At 48.6% G+C, this 22205-nt stretch overlaps 1 protein-coding gene across 2 annotated transcripts in view; it reads left to right on the top strand.

Moving 5' to 3' along the window:
* Positions 1 to 20929, top strand: part of Extl3 (exostosin like glycosyltransferase 3) — a 92947-nt gene extending 72018 nt beyond the window's left edge. For both annotated transcript variants that reach the window (XM_036199168.1, XM_036199167.1), the window contains exons 4-7: positions 5799 to 5926; positions 13177 to 13321; positions 15598 to 15726; positions 18209 to 20929. In XM_036199168.1, the coding sequence (XP_036055061.1) occupies positions 5799 to 5926; positions 13177 to 13321; positions 15598 to 15726; positions 18209 to 18418 (612 nt within the window). In that variant the 3' untranslated portion in view covers positions 18419 to 20929. The remainder of the gene's footprint in view (positions 1 to 5798; positions 5927 to 13176; positions 13322 to 15597; positions 15727 to 18208) is intronic.
* Positions 20930 to 22205: the final 1276 nt, after the last annotated feature.

The raw sequence follows: 22205 nt of genomic DNA, 5'->3' as shown, positions 1-22205 counted from the left end.
GCCCACAACAGGCCCAGTGTCTTGTTCTCTGCCTGTGGATCAGGATATAACTCTCAGCTACTTCTCCAGCACCATGCCTGCCCGTCTACCATCGTGCTCCCCACCATGACGATAATGGCTTTAACCCTGTGCAACTTTAAGCAGGTCCCAGTTAAACGCTTTCTCTTACAACAGTTGCTTTGGTCATGGTGTCTTTTTCAGCCGGAGAGCAGTGACTGAGATGGGTGTTGTTGTTGAGTTGTTCTAAAGTGTGCTGTTTGTGAGACACGTTTCCTCACACGGCTTCCTACTTCCAGTAAGTGATGACTGAAATCCACCGGAGAACTTGCCAGAACTAATCTTTTCTTTGATCTGGTGGGAAATGAGTTAGTCCCCTGTGATTTCTGGGCAGCCCATTGCTGTAATACGATACTACCTAGCTAGAAGTGCCAGAAACTCTCCAAATGGGCCATTCGAACACACTGTCTGTAGTAGCATGCTGTCTTTCCTAGTTATTTTAAAAAGGAAGAGTTTCAAGTTAGAGGATTTCAATCTAGTTGGCTGAATATTGTGACTGTGCTTCCTGCTTGAGGGAAGCAGGCATTTAGAGCAGCAGTTGGGATTGCTGACCCTGATGGGGGCAGGTGCCCGATAATGCTTCTCAAAGTGTTAGGATTTCCAGCTGTAATTTAATGCATAGCCTTTCTTTTGTACCAAGCCCAAATTTCCCGGAGAGGCATAAGATTGCTTGTGAGTAAATGGTATAAATCTATAATGCATAAAGTTGAAACTGTAAAATCACTATGTGTAAAGCATGTAGCAAGCTAGGCGAGGCTGTGCTAGTCTCCAGATGCAGTGACTCTGAGCAGTATTACTGGTTGGAAAGCAGAGGCTTCCTGTTAGGCCTGGAACTTGCCATTTGTAACCCTGGCTGGTCCTGACTTTGTGTTCCTCCTGCCTCTGTCTTCTGAATACCGGGACAGAGATGCACACCAAGCCCAGCTCGCTTGACCGTTGAGCGTTTGCTCGGTGCTGTGTGGTTTTTGTGTGCATCAACTCCCTGGAGGCCAACCCTCTAATTTCTGCTGTTTCACTGGGGCTCGTGGACACGGCTTTAAAAGTTCAAGCAGACTTGTCTCATAAGGTAAAACGTGCGTCTTTGTGCCACATTAGCCTCTGTAAGGGTATGAATGAAAACCAGTTCACAGTTACTCTTAACTCCCATCCCCTGCTTTCCTTCCTTGCGGCTCCTCCCATTTGTTCAGTGAGCCAGTGAGCGAGCCAGTGCCCTATGGCCTCAAATTCTTTGATGTTGGTGCTCATCTGATAGAGACACAAGGGGCGCGCCTCATGCCTTTCATTCCTGAGCTGTGTGGTTTGCTGTAAGTTAGAGGAAGCAGCTCTTGCCATCTCTCCTCCGTATGATGACTGAGATCAGGTTGGCTACAGAAATGCACTGTGCATGCAACATTGGGAGAGGCTGGAGGCCGTTAGGCTGGGCTGAGCCAGGGTAACCTTAGTGACGGAAAGACAGCTGTGCGGTGGCAGGGTCTAGGCTAGGAATGCCATCTTGGCCCACTGCTCTGTGTTGCGAAGAAAGGTGATGGGAGTCGAGACTTCTGGGAGGGATGGTAACATGACCTGGGAGTGTGCTGTGTGAAGCAAGCAAGCAGATGTTACTGAGAGCTGCTCACCTTGACTGGTGTGTCAGTAGGGTGTTTTGTTTGTTTGTTTTGTTTTTTTGCTTTGGAAAGCGAGATGAGAAGTCAAATGTGGTGGCACATACAAGGAATCCCAGCAGTGTCGAGAGGTGGGGGCAGGGGGGCTGCAAGATGAGGGCCAGACTGGACAACATATCGAGAAGAAAAAATTAAACAGAACAAATACTGAGGGGTTCCTAATTCGACTCATTATCGTTCTTTAGTATTATTTAGTATGTTGAGGGTTCGATCTGTAAATGTGACAAATCTTTTTCCATATTCCGGAAACGGCAGGGCTGGCTTGTTCCCGTTGCCCTTACCCACACGTTAGTCATCCACACGTTTGTATGACATGGGCTGGCCATCTCCGTGCTGGCCATCTCTGTGCGGGCACTGTGTGCTGGTCTTCCTGCTCAGTGCCGGCCTCGTGATTAAAGCGGTAACTTAGGTAGTCTTTGGAGTTACCCAAGAGTAAACACAAAGTCTGGAACACACATTTTGGGAGGGGGATAGGGTGGAGGATTACTGTTGTAATTGAAACCAAACATCAACAGAAATGGGAATGTTACTAAGTTCTTCTAGTTGCCTATTTTACATTTGCTAGAGGCCAGTGCTCATCTGTATGCACATGGCTTGAGGAATGACTGGGTCTTTCTGTCAGGATTTTGTTGCCCAGACAGACAATGGGTAGTTGCTGAGCAGCAGTCTAGTGATGAAGCCCTGTAGCTTTGAAGCCAGAATCCATTGGGTTTTGAGGCAGGGTCTCACATAGCCTGCTGGCTGGCCTGGGACTTGCTATGTAGCCTTGAATTTACATTCCTGGAGCTCCCACCTCCCATGTGCTGGAGTTAAAGGTGAAACCTCCCCCTTAAGTTTCTGAGTCAGAACTTCCCCCTTTCTTCCTCCTCGGGCTTCTTAACAGACATCCCAGGGATGGACTTCAGTGAACTTTTATGCACAAGCCTGTTTGTGAATCCGTGTCAGATCTTGTTTGCTGTTGGAGTCCCAGCTTTGTGGTCTGCCCGGCTCTGGACTCTTAAGGAATAGGAGGGAGCTAGGTGTGATATGATAGCACACACCTTTAATCCCAGCATTTGGAAGGTGAGGCAGGTCAAGCTCTGTGAGTTTGAGGCCAGCCTGGTCCACATAGTGAGTTCCAGGACAACGTAGAGAGACCCTGTCTAAGGTAGGGTTGGGAAGGGAGAAGGAAGGAGTCCCCTGTGAACTGCAGTTTACAGATGAAGCCTTCTGTCTTCGCTCTGGGCCCCAGACCATCCTCTGCACCTCAGTTTCCCTTGTTCTTGTTTTTGGACTCAGAGAGTGGCTGTTTGCCGGGTAGTTGACCCCAGCTTCTGCAGATAATACGGTGTTGTAGTGATTCAATAGTGGACTCACCAGATCCACACTACCAGAGGCTGAGTGGATCGCTCTGCTTTCAGATAGGCTCGCTAGCCATGATGCTTTCTTTGCACACGTGCAGCGCCATCTCCTGGGGCTCTTGGGAAATGCAGCTTTGGCTGGTGGCTTGGAGGTCTATTTCCAATAGCCCAGGCAGTGTCCTTGCAGCTAGGCTTGGAGTCCCACCAAGTGCTCAGGCTGTGTAGATAATCCTGCTGGAAATTAATTCACAGAACTGATAGTCCTAAAGAGCAGCTTGAGGAAGCGAATTTCTCTGTGTATATCTTCTGAGTCTGAGGAGGGACTGTGTTCTGCAGGACTGGCTGAACTACAGTGCTGTGAGTGGATGCAAGGTATGTTAGGAAAGCGAATGAATGATGGGACAGTTTGAGTGGACAGTCACCCTGTTCCGTCCTCTCAGGTGATCACATGATCTTACCTGATAATATCTTAACATGGATGGGATTCTACCATCACTAAACTTGCATTTGGGACCTGCCACTTCTGGCCACCTTCCCGCTCCCTGGGGAACAAAGGCTACTGAACTATAGGGCGGTGGTGGGTTCCCTCCTGGCTGTGTGTGTCCCCGTTGATGTGACTGAGGACCCAATTCAGGATGTCCCAGTCTAAGCGAGTGTTGTGTTCTCTCTCCCTCTCTGAGTGTAGTTTTGTCTCCCTTTGCTTTTCTGTAACCCAGTTTGACAGTCTCTGCCTGGTAAATAGCCATTCTGTTTCCTGACCTAGAACTTGGCCTCTTTGTTCTGTTACCACTGAACCTGAGCTTAGGAGATCCTTGGCTACAAACCAGAGCTGGTTTGTTGTTTTTTAAATGGTTAAATATGCTCAGGGCAAGGCGGATTTCCGAGTCTGTTGCTGGGCTCTGACATCTGGAGTAGTGTAGTTAGGATTCTTTGTGTTGATGGGGCTGGACTGCCTGTTGATTGCGGCCTGTCTAAAGCAACCTCCAGCTAATCTGTCAGTTCATGTACGTTTGTGATTGATGTCATTTTCTGTGATGCAACAGGAATTAATGATACATTTCCCACAGGAATTAATGATACATTTCCCACGGTGGCTTTGGTTTGAAGACATTTGCAAAGTAAGCAGCAGTTTAGCAGACAAGAGACTGGGAAAGTGAAGAGCTGGGTCTTCCGCTAATCCCGACTCAAAGACCATCTTCCAAATATACAGATGTGCAAAGCAGTGTCCTCTCCAGAACTGACGGCAGTGTCCCACACAGAACTATCTTAACTCCTCCCTCAGGTCAACAGTCCACCTTTGGCATGGCTGGGAGCAAGTCACAGCGATGTCCCTGTTGGTACTTGGATAATTCCCTTTGTTTATAGTAGTGCAGTACTGACTTTTCTGTTGCTGTGATAAACAGTATGGCCAAGCTTACAGAATGAAGGGTTTGCTTGGGCTTTATGGTTCCAGAGGGACAAGAGTCTGTCATGGCAGGGAAACGAGACAGGAGCAGGCATGGCAGCTGGGGAGAAGCCAAGCGATCACATCCTGGTCCACAAGCAGGAAGCAGAGAGTAAACTCAAAATAGCTCAAGTCTAAACTTTTTTTATGTGGTTTCTCCAGACAGGGTTTCTCTTTGCAACAACCTTGGCTGTCCTGGAACTCACTTTGTAGCCCAGGCTGGCCTTGAACTCACAGAGATCTGCCTGTCTCTGCCTCTTGAGTGCTGGGATGAAAGGCGTGCGTCACCATGCCCATTAACTCTTAAAGCGCATGCTGGTGACACACTTCCTCTAGCCAAACACACCTCCTAAACTACTCAAACAGCTGCCAACCGGGAATCAGACCTATGCGGACATCTCATTCAAACCACAGGTTCCTAACTACTAGTCCAACTAATGAGGAATTTTACCCTAAGAAAGCAAGGAGGATCTCATGGGGCTTCAGAAAGCCAGAGTGGTTGTCTCACTTCCATCACCGTCTACGCTGCACTGAGGATAACCTCCTCCTGATACCAAGTATCAAGTGTATCCCCAGGTCTAGAAGTCTAAATACCCGTGATCTCAGCCAAGGGCTGCCTGAAAACATCTTCTCTATCCTTCTACCAAAATTACTCCTCCTCCGAAGACCCAGCACAGATGCCTCCCTGATCATCAAAACAAATCAACCCTGCGCGCGCGCACACACACACACACACACACACACACACACACACACACACACACACCTAGCGAAGAAAGGAAAGGCTTTTGTATGCATAGTGATCCCTGTAGATGTCAACACTGTGGATGGGCTCCACAGAGGTGAACTGATAACACTTTTCTCAAAAGGTTTATTTCAAATTTTGTGTGTGTGTGTGTGTGTGTGTGTGTGTGTGTGTGTGTGTCCAGAAATGAGGTAAACTCAAAAGTATTTCCAAGTGTCGTTTTAAAGTTTGTGAGCAGTTGGGTGGGTTCGAGCTCGGACTGGGCTTAGTGTGCGCTGCCACTTTGTGTTGTCTCGGGAAACATGTTTAATCTTCTAGACTGTTGTCTAAAATAATCCTCAGTGATTGTTTCATGAGAAAGTCAGTTTGCAATGACTGATGGTCAGTGTGAGATCCTCTCCAGTGGGAGGCAGCTTCATCGGGAGGCACATGCTAATGTCACAAGTGAGTGGCAGGCCACCAGGCCAGTTTGCTGTAAGAGTTGGACTAAAGTCACTTTGAGAATTCTTTCATGTAGCATTGATTTCTTGTGTTTTTCTCTCTCATTTCAGGTTGTCCGTACTGAGAAAAACAGTTTGAACAATCGATTCTTGCCCTGGAATGAGATTGAGACAGAGGCCATACTGTCTATTGATGACGATGCTCACCTCCGCCATGATGAAATCATGTTTGGGTTTCGGTGAGGGACAGATTTTCCAACACTTTAGTGTGAAAGTGATCAAAACCAATTGAATGACAGAGGAGAAACTCTAGGAGGCTGTCAGGGCATCGTAGGATGGGGTTGGTCCCAGGTCTCAGAGGTTTGGCTGGCTCTTACTGATCCTCTCTGGGGCTCCTCTCATCCTGGCAGGCTCTTCTTCTGGGGCCAGGGAGATGGGAGTCTGTAAATAGCTGGGCCGGGGTTCCTTGCCTCTCTTGGACCTGCAGGTCTGTCATCTTAAACCCGACCTTCTTTGCTGAGAATAGAGATGAGGAAATTGGGTTTGTGTTATAGGAAGGGTGGAGGAACAAAGGAGTGTTTTTTGAGGAATAGAACCATGCCAGAGTATTGGTCCCCAAGATGTAAGTGGGGCAGAGAACAAGGGTCCGACAGGAAAAGGGGGAGGAGAAGGAGGTGGAACAGTGGTGGTGGTGACACTGTCATCTGTTAAGTGCATGCTGTGTGCTGGGGACCACCTGAGAACCCTGGTTTTTCTCACTCATGCCCGTGAATTAGTTAATTTCTGCTCTGACGAAGTAGCTGGAAGAAGCAGCACAGGGGAAAGCGAATGGCCTCGGGTTTTGAAGCATCCTGTCATGGGTTTGGCTCGTGCTCGGCTCCTCCTTCAGTGGGTGCTCGGCTCCACACACACTGACACAACAGCATGGCAAGGAGAACGTGTGCCGAGAAGGTTCTCTGTCATGGCAGACAGGACGCAGAGAATGGATGACTATGGGAAGGGACCAGGGCAGGGTGTCCTCCAGAGACATGCCCACAGTAAGCTTGCCCTTCCAACTAGGATTCCACCATCTCCCAATAAAGCCATCACATTGTACATCCGTCCAGGGATGAGTCCCCTTATGAGGTCAGAGCAGTCACATACACAACCCAGGGCTGTGTCTCATCAAATTAATGAGCAGAGTGAGCCAGTCAGCCCTAGGGCCTGATGATGGAGGTTGTAGTTTGCATCTGTGATCTATAGGTGGGAGTTGAGAGACCAGCAAGCAAAGCATAAGCAGTGGCGGATGGCTGATGAATTTGCAGGCCCGTTTATCTCTCCCTCCCTCTTGTGCTGGACTGCTCTCTCAAATTCATCGTACAGGTGCTCTGGGGGCTTAGGTGGCCCAGTGAGGCACACTGCCTATAAGGGAATGAAGAAGAGGATTGGGGGTTCTGAGTGGCCATCACTGGTGTGTGGGCTCAGGTCAGTAAAACACCTCACTGAACATTTAGAACCCTTTCAAGAAGTTGGCATTTACTGTGGCACCCAAGGGTCACTGTGGAAAATGTATCATTCCATCCCAAAGAACAATGTCAGTTACAGTGTATGTGAATTAATGGATTAGTTGGGGTGCTGCTTTAGACTTGCCTCAGTGAAAACACCCAAGGGTGAACATTTGCTTGAAATTAAATTTTCAGTGACATTTATTGAACTAATTTATGTACAGTCCCATTCACACATCCAGGTATAGAGTTGGGTAGATTTTTATACAGTTATCACAGTCCATTTCAGAAAAACATTATCACCAAAAGAAACAGTATCCATCGACCACCCTCTGTCATCTTCCAGCCTGGTAAGTTCTAGCAAACACTAAACATCACGTCTCTGAAGGTTTTCCTATTGGGGACATAAGTGGCCTCCTGTGGCTGGTTTCTCCACTCTGCCTTATGTTTCTAGGGCCATCTGTCTCCTAGCACGCAACAGCGCTTCATTCCCTTTGTATGGGTGTGCCACATTTTCTTTTCTATTTTATGTCCTTAAAGACAGGATCTCGGAGCTGGCTGGAGAGATGGCTCAATGGTTAAGACTTGAGTTCAAGTCCTAGCCCCCACATGGCAGCTCACAACTGTCTCTAGCTCAGTTCCAGGGGATCTGACACTCTCAGACATACATCCAGGCAAAACACTAATCAATGCACATAAATCATTTTAAAAAGCCTGGGTGGGGGTGGGGGTGGGGGAAGGCTCCTCACTATGTAGCTCTGGTTGGCCTGAAACTTGCAATGTAGATCTGGTTGGTCTTGAACTCAGAGATTTGCCTGCCTCTGCCTCCTGAGTGCTGAGATTAAGGGTGCATACCACCAGGCCTGTGTTGTCTTTCTTAATTATACTAATGGACTTTTGGGTCTCTACTACTTGGCAGTGAGGCACAGTGCTATACTGTGCCCATTCATGTGCATGTCTGGATAGGAACGTTTCTCTTGGGTACATACCCAGCTGTGGGGTGACTAGGCCAGAGCATAGATGTTTTGAGGACTTGCTAAATGGCTTTTCAAAGTAGCTGCCCCATTTTACATTCCAGCAGTTAGTGAGCATGTCACTTTATTTACCTATATCCTAGTCAATGCATATGTGTACTTTTTTATTTTATGGCTACCCTAAGTGGCTGTGAAGTAGTGTAGTTCAAGATAGATTTGTGTGTGTGCGCACATCAGGGGTGTGTGTGTGTGTGTGTGTGTGTGCGCGCACACGTTTGGAGGCCAGAAGTCAGCTTTGACTTTATGGATTGAGCCATCCCCAGTTCCCCTTTATAGTTTTGTCTTCTCTAATGACTGTGATGTTGGGCATATGTGGTGATATTGTGTCCCCCAGTATTTTGCACCCTAATAAACTTATCTGGGGTCAGAGGACAGAACAGCCACTAGATAGACATAGAGGCCAGAAAATGTTGGCATACACACCTTTAATCCTAGCATTCTGAAAGCAGAGATCCATCCGGATATCTGTGAGTTCAAAGCCACACTGGAAACAGCCAGGCATGGTGACACATGCCTTTAATCCCAGGAAATGATGGCAAGAAGCAGGAAGGAATATAAGGCATGAGGACCAGGAACTAGAGGCTTTTTAAGCTTTTGGCTTTTAGCAGCAGTTCAGCTGAGATCCATTTGGATGAGGACTCAGAGGCTTCCAGTCTGAAGAAACAAGATCAGCTGAGGAATTGGCGAGGTGAGGTTGGATGTGGCTTGTTCTGCTTCTCTGATCTTTCAGAATTCACCCCAGTACCTTGCTCCTGAGTGTTTTTTTTTATTTTTTATTTTTATTTTATTTTATTAATAAGACCTTTTAAGATTTGTGCTATAGGCATCTTTTCAAGTGTTTATGAATTAGTTGACCATTTGTATGCCTTTATTGGAGAAATATGGATTCAGATGATTCAGAAATTTTGCCAATTTTTGTTTGTCAGCATTCTCCAGAGAATCATAATTCATAGAATGAATTCCTATATGTGTGTGTATATATATATATATATATATATATATATATATATATATATATATATATATATATATATAAAGGGGATTTATTAGAATGACTTACAGGCTGTGGTCCAGCTAGTCCAACAATGGCTACCTATCAACAGAAGGTCCAAGAATCCAGTAATTCAGTCACGATTCTGTAGACACTGGAATCCCAAAGAAGTAGGCTCTAATGCCAGTGAAGGAATGGATTTGCTAGCGAGGAGAAGGCCAGCATGCACAGAGCAAAGCTTCCTTCTTCCAGGTCCTTATATAGGCTGCCCGCAGAAGGTGTGGTCTGGGTTAGAGGTGGGGTTTCCCTGCTCAAAAGATCCAGATTAAAGGTGTGTCTTTAAGATTCAGGTCAGAAGTGGATCTTCCCACTTCAAATTAAGCAAAAATCCCTCACAGGTGTGCCCCTCCATTTTTGGATTTGGTTAATTCCAGATGTAATTATATTGGCAACCAAGAATGGCCACCACAGATTATCTATCTCTTTATTGCTGAGTTATCAGAGTTCTTTATTCTAGATATAAGATGTGTATACGTGTTGCATGTCAGAGAGGTGATCAGAGACTCCAACTCAGGGAGCTGTCTTTGCATTTCCTTGTGGCATTCTTTGAAGCACAACATTTTAAATGTTGATGAATTCTAATTTATCTGTTCACTTTCTGTTTTAGTAGCATTTACAAAACCATTTTTACTGTATTTTGTCAGTTTTAGTCCATATAAATTGGGGAAAAAGTAGTTTATCTTGGTCAGTTTACTGTGGGAAGGAGTCCACTGCCTTGGATTTCCTGCCTTTCATTCTGTACCCCAAACCACCTGGATCTTAGGTTTCCTTTTGCTTCTGAGGCCACAGAAGTGACAGGTGACAGAAATAGAACAGCATCTTTACTCCTGACAGTCAGTCTGCCTCCCCCCACACCCCCACCCCCGCGTGCCCCCAATCTGTGGTGGATTACTGAAGCAAGTCTGTGTGCTAGCTGAGATTGAAAAAGGAGAGTCCTGCTAACTGGGCCATTGTCCATGGTCATCAACAGCTGTTGCTCTCCCTGTCAGGGAAGGAGAAAAGCCTAGAAGAGCTCCACAATGGTCTTTGCCACTGCAGGTGTTGGTGGTGGCAAGCCAGGCTGACGGGCCGGGAGCTGTGGATGCCACCGTGAGGTGTTAAGAGGGCTTCAGTCACTCGAGGATCCTTCCCGAGGAGTTTGAACCCACAGAGGCTGAAGGTGGCAGCCTCCTTTGTCACCTGCGGCTTTCTGACCTTTTCTGAATGGTGAGGAAGTGGAGGACTCCTTCCGGTGTGTCTCCTAGCAGTCATCCAGAATGTGGGGTTTGGCCTTGAAGAACTGAACTGGCACACTGTCTCTAGGGGTAGATCCCAACCGACCTCTGTAGGCAGGGGAGGGGCACACACAGCGTGGAAGACGCGCGCTCAGCACCGTGTGCCCTGTTTAGGTTTTTTCACTTATATCAGAGGCTGTGGACGTCATTGTGACATTCCTGTGCCTCCATGGGTTGTAATTTGCGTACTCGTCCTTTTCACGTCCTCCTCCTCCTTTCTCCCCGTTTACTTCTTCTAATTTCATGGCCTTTCCTCCTTAGCTTCTGTCCGTGTTAGAAAACATTTGTCTGCCTGAGTCCGGCTTGTTTCACATCACACGATGATGAACTTCAGCTCCATCCATGTTCCTAAAAGGGACATGATTTCATTCTTTGGACCTGTGTCTGTGTGCCACCCAGTTTTTGGTTTTTCGAGACAGTGTTTCTCTGTGTAGCTTTGCATCTTTCCTGGAACTCACTTGGTAGCCCAGGCTAGCCTTGAACTCACAGAGATCTGCCTGGCTCTGCCTCCCGAGTGCTGGGATTAAAGGCGTGCGCCACCACTGGCCTTTTACTACTTTTTGTTTGTTTGTTTGTTTTTGTTTTTGTTTTTCGAGACAGGGTTTCTCTATGTAGCTTTGCGGCTTTGCGCCTTTCGTGGATCTCGCTCTGTAGCCCAGGCTGGCCTTGAACTCACAAAGATCCGCCTACCTCTGCCTCCTGAGTGCTGGGATTAAAGGCGTGTGCCACTAACACCTGTGCCACCCAGTTTTTATCGACTTACAAATGGATGGGCACCTGGGCCACTGTGGAATACCACAGTAAACGTGTCTCTGTAGGAAGCTGACTTGGATTCTTTTTGGTAGAGGTTGTACTTTATCTCCGTGGGGGCCTCCACGCCGATTTTCCAAGTGGCTGGACTAATTTAGACCCCTGCCTGTGTGTCAGAGCCCTGTGTATCCACACCTCCTTACTAGAATTTCTGTTTGTTTCCTTGATGACAGCCATTCTTACTGGGTAACATGAAATCTCAAGGTAATTTCGGTTGCGTTTTCCTGATAACGAGGGGGCGCTGAACAGTTTTTCATGCGTTTATTGACCATTCTTACTTTGCCCGTTTTTTGTAATTTCAGTTTTTGAGGTCTTTATATTCTAGTTGCCGGCTCCCTGTTGGGAGGGTACCGGGCAGTGCGCTGTCCTTCGGTCCCTTCCCTCGCTGCTCCCTCTGTGTGGAGCTTTTGTATTGGCAGCAGAATCACTGGTAATAGAAGTGGGAACAGAGAGCTGCTGTGCACTTCCCTCACACGGGGCAGCTGGAAGTCCCATTCAGAGGGACAGGAAGGGCGGTTTGAGCCAGGCCGAGGAAGGCAAGCAGCAGCTTAGATTTCTGGTGCAGGAGAGTTGGCAGTCCTGGAGGCGGGTGTTGGTGACAGTGACAGCTTGTGTGTCTTTAATGCCACTGGAGAGTATACCCTTCGGAAAGACGACGATGGTGTTTGGCCACAGTAAAAAATCCCATTGTTTGAAAAAGGAAACCTTGTAAGACACCTATTTTGTGGTGGAAGTTGTTAGATCTGAGGCTCGCAACTCTGTTTCAGGGAGGGAAATGCTCTGACGAGGCTCAGGAGTTCTCCTGAGGCCCTTTAGTGGCTGCCAGCTCCATTTCAGCCAGTGAAACTGCCTACTGATCGTTTTGACTTAGCCAGAGGTTTGGGGGTGATACAAGAGTTTCTCCTGGGCCAGCAGGTGGCTCAGCAGCAGGTAAAGGTCCTTGCCCGCTAAGCCTAGTGACCTGAGTTTGATCCTGGACCCCACGTAAAGGTAGAACCAATGCCATAAAGCTGTCCTCTGACCTCTACATGTATTTCATGCACACACGCATGCACACACACACACACACACACACACATCTTCAGATTTTTCAAAGCTGGGCTTAGTTCTCTCTCTCTCTCTCTCTCTCTCTCTCTCTCTGCATTTAACAGATGCTCCCATTTGATGGTCTGTGGACAACTTTACACAGTAGTTTCTCTCTAGATTTTGCTCAGTTTAGGAAATGGGTTCTCCTCACCACAGTGATTGCCTGTGGTATCTGAGTGCTTCTTCCATGTTCCCTCTGGAGCAGGAAGAACAGAAACTCAGCGTAGAGAAATTACGTACATGTTCTGTGGAATTAAGGTGTCATGTTCGTTAAAAACAAAACTTTAAAGAATTAAAGAAACAGGGATTGGTGTCTCCCACTTCTTAGCAGATTGTCACCTTCTGGTATGCCTCACCGCTTGACCTTCCCATTAGACACTGGAGAGACACTTGTGGGTTGATAAACAGATACTGTTGATGACACTGTGTAGGTTTTTTTTTTTTTTTTTTTTTTTTTTTTTTTTTTTTGGTTTTTTGAGACAGGGTTTCTCTGTGTAGCTTTGCCTGAAATTCACTTTGGAGACCGGGCTGGCCTCACAAACTCACAAAGATCTGCCTGTCTCTGCTGGGATTAAAGGCGTGCACCATCACCGCCAGCCACTGTGTAGTTTTTAATCTGATTTGCTTGTCTGATATTTTTTAAAAAGGAAGGAAAAAAAGAAGAAACTGAAATAAAAGGAAAAATGCAAAAGTCTAAGGGTCACAGCAGGCCAGGTAAGAGCTCTTATTTTAAGTGTGTGTGTTTTCAAGGGTATGGAGAGAGGCACGTGATCGAATTGTGGGTTTCCCTGGCCGGTACCATGCATGGGACATCCCTCACCAGTCCTGGCTCTACAACTCCAACTACTCCTGTGAGCTGTCCATGGTGCTGACAGGCGCTGCCTTCTTTCACAAGGTAAGCAAACGCTGGGTTTGCTGGTCCGAGCTTAGTAAGGGTGAGCTTGTGTGAGAAGGAATTCTGCCTTCACACCAGAGGCCAGCTCTTCCTGCCTTTGAAGAAACTGAGTGACGTGCTTAGAGAAGCAAGCCGAGCATGGTGGCCCACGCCCGGAATCCCAATGGTCTATAGCGAAGTAGGAGGATCACAGGTTTGAGGGTAGGCTAGGTCATACAGTGAGACCCCATCTCAAGACAAGAGAAGAAAACAAAACCATGCATATAGTAACTGAAAATCAAGACCAGGACTTCCCGAGGACCACGAGGACTGCCTGTAGACCATTGGCTCTCACTGGACAGCTGAGGGCACTAGACCAAACGACCTGTTGAATATCCAAGTCTGCTTCCAGCACTGCCACCCCAGGTGTGGCTCAGTCAGGCTGGAGCCTGGCACTCTTCTGGCTCTGACTGATTGCCAGTGTACAAGGTTCACTGTGGGCCTCTGTCCAAGGGCTCTGCCACTTCTGCCCAGAGACGTTTTCACATTAGGGTTTCGACTCACTCAGTACCTGCCGTGCAGGTACCTTCGGCCGCCACGCCTCTCCTGCACTGTTACGCTGGTTTTTGCTCCATTTCCTATATTTCTTCTGATCTGCAACATAACCACTGGCCTCTTGTGGCTTCTGAGATTTTAATGGGTGTCTGGTTAGAGCTGCAGTGTGCTGGGATATATAAAGAACACCAAAGTATGAAAACATGAATGAGAGAAATTATGCAATACCTTAGATTTGTATGTTTTTTGTATGTGGAGCTGAGGATTGAACCCAGGGCCTTGTGCTTGCGCGCTCTACCACTGAGCTAAATCCCCAACCCCAGATTTGTATGTTTACATGTTGAAATGCAGTCATTTTTGGATAAATGGAGTAAGGAAGGTATTCTACTTTTATTTTATTTTTAAAGATTTATTTATTTTATTATGTATACTGTCTTCTGCCTGCATGTATCCCTGCAGGCCAGAAGAGGGCACCAGATCTCATTACAGATGGTTGTGAGCCACCATGTGGGTGCTGGGAATTGAACTCAGGACCTCTGGAAGAGCAAGCAGTGCTCTTAACCTCTGAGCCATCTCTCCAGCCCAGTATTCTACTTTTATTTTTCCTTTTTGGAGACAGGGTCTCTTTACATAGCCTTGGCTGTCCTGGAACTCACTCTGTAGACCAGCGTGGCCTCAACCCAAACTCGGAGATCTGCCAGCCTCTGCCTCCCAAGTGCTGGAACTTGTGTACCACCACTGGCCTTTTCTTTTGTGGGTGCTCCTCGGGATCAAAGCTAAGCTGGAGTGTGCAAAGGGCTGTGCTGCTAAGTGACAATCCAGCTCTTCTTGAGTTTTAAGATTGTGGTTATAAGGACATTTACAATGCCACAAAGGCTCACACTACATTTATTTTTAAAAAATTTTAAATTTGTTATTTTCTTCCAGATGTGTGTGTGTGTGGTGGTGGGGGGATATGTATGTAGGATTTGTTTGCATGTCTATGTGCAGGTTCAAGGTTGATGTCAGGGGTCATCCCTGATATTTTCTACCTTATTCATTGAGGCAGGGTCTCAGTGAAACCCAGAGCTTACAGATATGTCTGGTCTTGGCAGCCAGCTTGCTCTGGAGGTCCTCTGCCTCTACCTTCCCCGGCTGCAATTACAGGCGGGCTGCCACACCCATCTGGCATTTATGTGGGTTCTAGGGAGCCAAACTTGAGTTCTTAGCTTTGCAAAGCGCTTTTAACCACCGAGTCATTACCCCAGCCCCTGTATCCCATTTCTTTTGAGTGATGGCGGCATATACTTTCCCTTTTGAAGTCTTCAGGTGGGTTCTAAGAATCCCTGTTCTGGAGGTGGTGGGCACTGCCCTAGTGTTCAAGGGGCTTGGGTTCCATTCCCAGTACCACAGAACCCCTATTCTGAGATGAGCAAGTCATTTCTACTGCCCCTCACAGAACGCCTTTGCCAGCTCCTCAGCCCATTGAACCAGCTTCTGTGAGGGTACTACCTTCCATTTGGTACTTTCTTATAGACTGGAAAGATGCAAGCTGATACGTGAGATGTTCTCACAGTGAAGATCTGCATAGCAAACTGCTCATCATTCCTGCTCTGAGTCTCTAAATTCTGACAGTGTGTCTCCACTGTGACTACCTCCTGGGCACCTTCCCACGCATGTCCCAACAGCCCCTAGAGCCATGCATATTTTGCGGAACGTGAAAGAACTTCTAACAGTGTTTTTGATCCTTTCTTCCCTGACAGTATTATGCCTACCTGTATTCTTATGTGATGCCCCAGGCCATCCGAGACATGGTGGATGAGTACATCAACTGTGAGGATATCGCTATGAACTTCCTGGTCTCCCACATCACACGGAAGCCCCCCATCAAGGTAGGCCCGTTACCTGTGGAAGGCGTGTGCTGTGCACTTCACCCCTCCATCCTGTTCTAATGCAGCTTGTGACAGCGCCACACCACAGAACATTTCTGTGAAGTGCACCCCTCACATAACTGATGGTAGGCTGTAAGGCAGGGCCTTGCACGGAGGCCGCTGGGTAGAGCTGAGGGAGTTGGGACTCGTGAGGTGTGAGGGATGGGACAGCTTCACTCCCGTCTCTCCTTCACCTCTGAAGCAGGCTGCGGCTTCCAAGGGTAGATGCACTAACTGCTTTGTTACTGCAAGGGATCTTCCCATCACCTCAGAGTAGCTGCGCACGTGAAAACAGTGTTGCTGGTCACTGATGTGAAGTGGTGGCCACAGCTTCTTTTTGTCCCAGTTCAGTTCCCAGCGTGCATGTTGGGTAGCTCACGACCTCCTGTTAGTGTCTCCTGGACTCTGCAAGCACTGCACTCATGGGCACATCCACTCACAGACAGACACACACCTGTGCACATAATTAAAAGTAAAAATGTAAAGAAACCACTGCTCCAGTGAAGACAGTGATCATATGATGCAAGTGCGTGGTGTGGGTTTGTGGCTTCAGTGAGAGTTGCTGGAGCCGTGGGTGAGTGAAGTGAAGAGGCTGGGCTGATAGGGCTGTGTCTCTGTGTGTGTACCCTAAACACTGCAGCTTACTCTTACGATAAATGTCTCTTTTAAACTATCTCATTGGAGAGTGTATAGACACCTGCCTCGCTCCGTTCTCCTGGGCAGACATGTTAGTGTGAGCCTGTACTGAGGCAGGTACACCGGAAGGCCTCCGTCTGCCCTGATTTGCCTGTCCTGTTTCTGTTCCAGGACCAGGGTTGCCTGTTCTGAGAGTCCATGAATGACCTTACACCTTTCCTCCATGTCACTTAATCATAATCATCTTGCTTCCATAGTTTTGTCGTCTTGTTTCCCATTCTCGGTTCTAATTTCAGTACCCTTCACTTGCTGATTTTTCTCTTCCTGCTCATTGGTTGAAGGTCTGTATGATTTCTGAGTGTCTCTGGAAAGTTCCTTGTGCACACACACTTTCACCACGGCACCTGTCACCCTGCTGCCTCTGTCTTGGGTTTCCGTAGGTCCCCCTCCTGCGCTCGCTCGCTCCTGTGTATGACTTGTTTGGATGCTGCACAGGGCTTTGCCCTTCCTCCTGTGTCCGGGCTCACAGCCTGTTTAAGACCAGCGTAGGCTTCATGAGCATCTTGGGGGTGTGCAGGGCACACAAGTAGCTTAAATTCTTGCCTCAGTCCCACAGGCGACGTCTTCAGATGCAACTAGAAGTGTGCCATTCTCCTTGATCAGAGCTGAGCTTGAGAAGAAAACCTTTGTCCACCATCTTTGTTGGTTTCCTCCACCCAGGCCTCATCCTGCCGGGTCCCAGGCTCTGATCTCTAGCAGAACTTTGTGAAGGGTTGTTATCTTGCTTAAGGGACATCATGACTATGGAAACTCTTTTTGTTGTTGTTGTTGTTGTTCGTTTGTTTTTTGAGAGAGGGTTTTTCTGTGTAGCCTTGACTGTCCTAGAACTAGCTCCATAGACCAGGCTGGCTTTGAACTCACAGAGATCCACCTGCCTCTGCCTCCTGAGTGCTGGGATTAAAGGGATGTGCCACCACTGCCCAGCCAATGGCAACTCTTATAAAGGAAAGCATTTCATTGGGGCTGGCTTACAGTTTCAGAGGTTTAGTCCATTATTGTCATGGTGAGAAGCATGCAGGCAGACATGGTGCTGGAGAAGGAGCTGAGAGTTCTATATCTTGATCCACGGGCAACAGGAAGTGAACTGTGTACCACGCTGGACATAGCTTGAGCATATGAGACCTTAAAGCCTGCCCCCACAGTGACACACCTCCTCCAGCAAGGCCACACCTCCTAATAGTGCCACTCCATAGAGTCCAAGCATTCAAACACATGAGTCTATGGGGCCATACCTATTCAAACCACTAGTTACCTATGTTAATGGTTGACCATGTGGTGTGTGACACCATCATGTTACTTACATGTTTCTAATTGTTGGAAATCTTAATAATATAGACTTAACTATTTTCTCATGTTTTAAAATGTAATTTTCTTAACTATCTTTTTCATGGCTATGTAATATTCTAGAATTATTTGTTTCTGTTTTGACTGGTTTTCCAGTATTTCGCTGTGTAAAACATGGTTGAAACAAATAAGTGTGGACCAATGTCTTGCTCTGCCACCCAGATAAACACCGCAGGTAGACTTGTTTGGACCGGTAGCACTGGACACACTAAGACTTTGTGTCTGTTAAGTATAGGGACCTGGAAAGACCCTGTGAGTGCTGTGGATACGTACATGCTGGGCTGTGTAGATGTAGCTGTTGGCTCAGTGGCTTCACTGTGGATAGGGCCTTGGCTTGGCCTTGCTATCGGGTTCTGTCAGCAGTCACGCCATGTTCTCACCCTGCCCTTTCTCCTGTCTCCAGGTGACATCGAGGTGGACTTTCCGATGCCCAGGGTGCCCTCAGGCCCTGTCCCATGATGACTCTCACTTTCACGAGCGGCACAAGTGTATCAACTTCTTTGTCAAGGTGTACGGCTATATGCCCCTCTTGTACACACAGTTCAGGGTGGACTCCGTGCTCTTCAAGACCCGCCTGCCCCACGACAAGACCAAGTGCTTCAAGTTCATCTAGGGCCTTGCCAGTTCTGAAGAGACCATGAGCCGAGTGAGGGGAGTCGCTCCCAAGGTTCCCAGGCATTGAAGGACCTTGGGGACATCTGTGGGGCGGGGCCCAGACCCTTTGCTGGGGGAGGCAGCAGGAGAGTGGAAAGAGAAGCTGTCTTTACCCTGAAGTCAGCCACACTGGGCCCAGAACCCTGGTCAGCAGACTCAGGGCTTCTGCCCAGGGCACTGACTGATAGTGAACACTGAGGACTGTGGGGACTCAGGAGAGTCACTAGTTCATAAGCCCAGGACGGCTGGTTCGTGGTGTTTTAAATTCAGTAACAACTATTATTATTTAAAGAGAGTTTTCACATCTGCCATTCAAGACTTATTTATATGTGTGCGTATATGTACACACATACGTGTACACACACACACACACACACACACACACACACACACACACACACGTATAATTTGGTGGGGTGAGGGTACACCTGAAATTTCTGCCAATCTCTCCAAGGGCGGGTCCTAGCTGGCTGTGTATTTAGTGGAGAGGGTCCTGACCCTGTGCTACCTGGACTGTCATTTACAGCCCCACCCCCAGTGGCACTAGCTGCGGAGATAAGCAGGATGGACTTGGCCTAGGCAAGCTCTCCTGATCTGCCTGACCCCTTCTGTCACCTCAGTGATGCTAGCACGGCTTCTTCTCCTGCTGGAGGCTGAACAGTGGGGACCAGGAGGCATGACCCCCGGCTTGGAGGGCGGGTGCCAGGAGGCACTTCCCTGTCACTGGGCTTATTGCTGCTCTCCCATTCCTTCCTGTGTTGGAGAGAGAATAAGGAGGCCCCCTAAGGCAGGGATGAGGCCTGCCCAGTGGCTCTTTAGCTCACCCTCCTGGTAACACTGGTGCAGGGCGCTGTTGGGGGGGTCCTGTAGTACTTGCTTCTCTAGAGGAGACAACAGGAAAGTGGCAGGCTGGAAGGCCTTGGCTGGGAGCTTGTGTGGTGTAGAACTAGCCTGTGTCCTTTTGAGGATCCCAGAGTCTCTTGCGGCAGGGCACGTGACTTGGAATGAACACCCAGGTGAGTTCACCTTCCCATTCCGTCTGGATTCTATCCTGTACCCATGGGGTTTCGGTCCCTGATGCCCTGTTGGCTGTAGGAAGCCCCCTCTGTCAAGGTCTGGGATGTTCTAGAACCTGGAGGCTGGGATTTGCTAGGAGAGTTCTAGTCTGGTCTTGGAAGTTAACAGGCGTTCACCCTACATTACCACTCTCCTCCACTCCTTGTTAGGGTTCTGTTCCCAGGGCCGAAAGTGAAATAAGCTAATTTCGGGTATGGCGGCAGCTGGAAACTGGAAGCGTTGTGTTGTGTCAGGGCTTCAGCCTGTGACTGTCACCCCAGCCCCAGGTGGTTGAGGTGGGACCGAGTGTTTCCAGCACTGAACCGGAGCTCAGGTCTGCCCTGGCCATGCACCTGCCTTAAGCCAGTCCCGTCTTCCTAGGCCCTGATGCCTGCTGCTGTTTGGGGTCCTTTCCTGCCTGCTGCCCTGACTTCTCTGTAGAGCCTTCTGCTGTCGGGCTGGCGTGGCCCTGGGAGGCAGCTGCAGAGCTTCTGCAGGTGTCTTCTCGAACCTGACAGCCAGGCCGCCTGGGACACGGAGACTCCTCAGCCCAGCTTCCTGTCCTCCTGCCCTTCCTTGTAACAGTAGCCCTCTTCCCTCAGGGGAGCCAAAGAGCGTGGTGTTTTTTTGCTAAATATGTGGCTGCTATTTTTTTCTTTTTTCTTTTTTTTTTACTTCCCAGTATTGCCATGAGTCCCACCCTATCCGCCTTGTTTCTTTTCATGTGAGAACTTGTAAATCGATGCCGTGGCACCTGATGAGAAAGTCAGTCTCTATGGTAGAACCCCTGAGTAGGGCGCTGAAAGTTGTTTTGGTCACTCATGGCTATCATCGCAGTGTCTTTCAGGGATAGTCATGTCAGAGCATCCTATGGGATGGCATCCCTGGGCCTGGTGGGAACACTAACTGGAGGACCCCAGCAGCAAGTGTGGACAGTGACTGTGTATCTGGGGGACTCTTTCAGAGGCAAGAGGCAGACAAAGCGGTTGGACACTGCTTGTCAGTTGGGTTGGGGAGCTGGGGAAGTGCTTGGAAATGATTTTCCCAAGTGTCAGGAGCCTGCCTGCTGCTGATGCAGCTCACCATGGGTCACCTCCTAGTGCAGACTCCTAACAGGGGCACACCTGGCCACCTAGTTTCAGCTCCCAGGGCCGGGACAGCTTTGTTTTTCAGTTGCTCTTTATCTTGAGGGCAAGGGCCACCCACAGAGTGACAGTCCCCCAGGGTGCCTCAGGCCAGTGGACCACCTACAATGCTCCTGTTTGGGGTGGCCTTGTTAGTGACCGTGGAGCTGGAGGGTGGGGCAGCTCTGATAACATAATTTGTCCATCTGTCTGCCCCTTTCAAACCGTGAGCACAAAGGTCTTACGTTGGATTTTTGTAAAAAACGAAATAAATGGAGACTTTAACTCAAGCTTGGAGGTGTTTGGTTATTCTCAACGGGGACAGATGAGTTACCTGAGCTAAAGTACCGTCTGCCTCACCGAAGTGGCCTCTGCATGGCCAGATGGGAGCACTCCAAAGTCAGCCAGGGAGCGATAGGGGAGCCAGACAAGTGTGAGCCCAGGCGGTCAGCCAGTGTCCATTTTGCACACCAGCCAAGCTTTTTCACTGTGGGGATTTTAAAAGATTTCTTTTTATTGTGTGCATGTATGTGTGACTGTGTGTGTTTATACAAGTACACTTGTGCAGCTGCCTGCTGAGGCCAAAAGAGTTAGGGACAGTTGTGAGCCACCAATGTGTGTGCTAATGGAGGTCCAGTCCTCGGCAAGAGCAACGGGTCTTTTAACCACAAGAGCCATCTCTGGCTCCTCCCACCAGCCTTTAAAAATGTGCTGTGATGTCCTCTGCTGACCTGGTAGGGGTGGCCTCTGGGTGTCACTGCACATCAGATCATAGGCCTTTGGTGTCTGCATCTGAGAATTTCTGCATGGGTTGAGAGCAAGTGCTGTCCTGGGCTGTTGATGATGGAACCCTGGGAAGGCCTCGGCTGGCCCTCTTCTGGCTCTGCAGGTGGGAGCCCACGGCCCTGACATCGAAGATTGATGGGACTTAAAAGTGTCCCCTTGTGGGGCCAACAGTGGGGGACTCATGCATGGTTAGACTTCTTGCTCGGAATACTGAGGAGGGTGAAGGAGGCTGTGATATAAAAAAAATTCTCACTGCCTACACAGAGAATGCCTGTTTAGAATTTCTGGCTTAGCTCTGTCTCAGGCCCACCTATCCAGAGTGGAATCCAGAGTGTCAGCGGCGTCTGTCTGTCTGTCTGTCTGTGGCGCTGTCAGTCAAGTGTTAGAGCTGGTTACAGATGGTGAGGTGTGGGGTATGGGCACTGCTGTGGAGTATGTGCTCAGGCCCTGGGGTGCCCGCAGCACTGGTGGGGTCACAGCCATCGGCTAGAGGTGTAATCTCATAAAATGGCAAAAACTGCCAGGCATAGGCCTTTCGTAAGAACGCAAGTCGGCTTTGGCCACATGAGCAAACACGATGCTTGCTTGGCTCTTTCAGCAGGCCTTGCTCCCCTGCTGCAGCTGCCCTTGGGGTGTGTGCTGAGAAGTGGCTGCCGTCCTGTCTCCTGGCAGAGCAGCCCTGCTGGCTGGCTGTGGCCTCCTGTGTGCTCTACGTCAGCCACTGAAGAAGGAGCATCCTCGAGGAAAGCATCAAGCCATTAGTGGGCTCCTGACGGGAGA

The sequence above is a fragment of the Onychomys torridus genome, chromosome 9 (genome assembly GCF_903995425.1).
Source record: "Onychomys torridus chromosome 9, mOncTor1.1, whole genome shotgun sequence".
Taxonomy (NCBI): Eukaryota; Metazoa; Chordata; class Mammalia; order Rodentia; family Cricetidae; genus Onychomys; species Onychomys torridus.
Note: the sequence above shows the minus strand (reverse complement) of the source record. Positions and strands in the feature narration are given on the sequence as shown.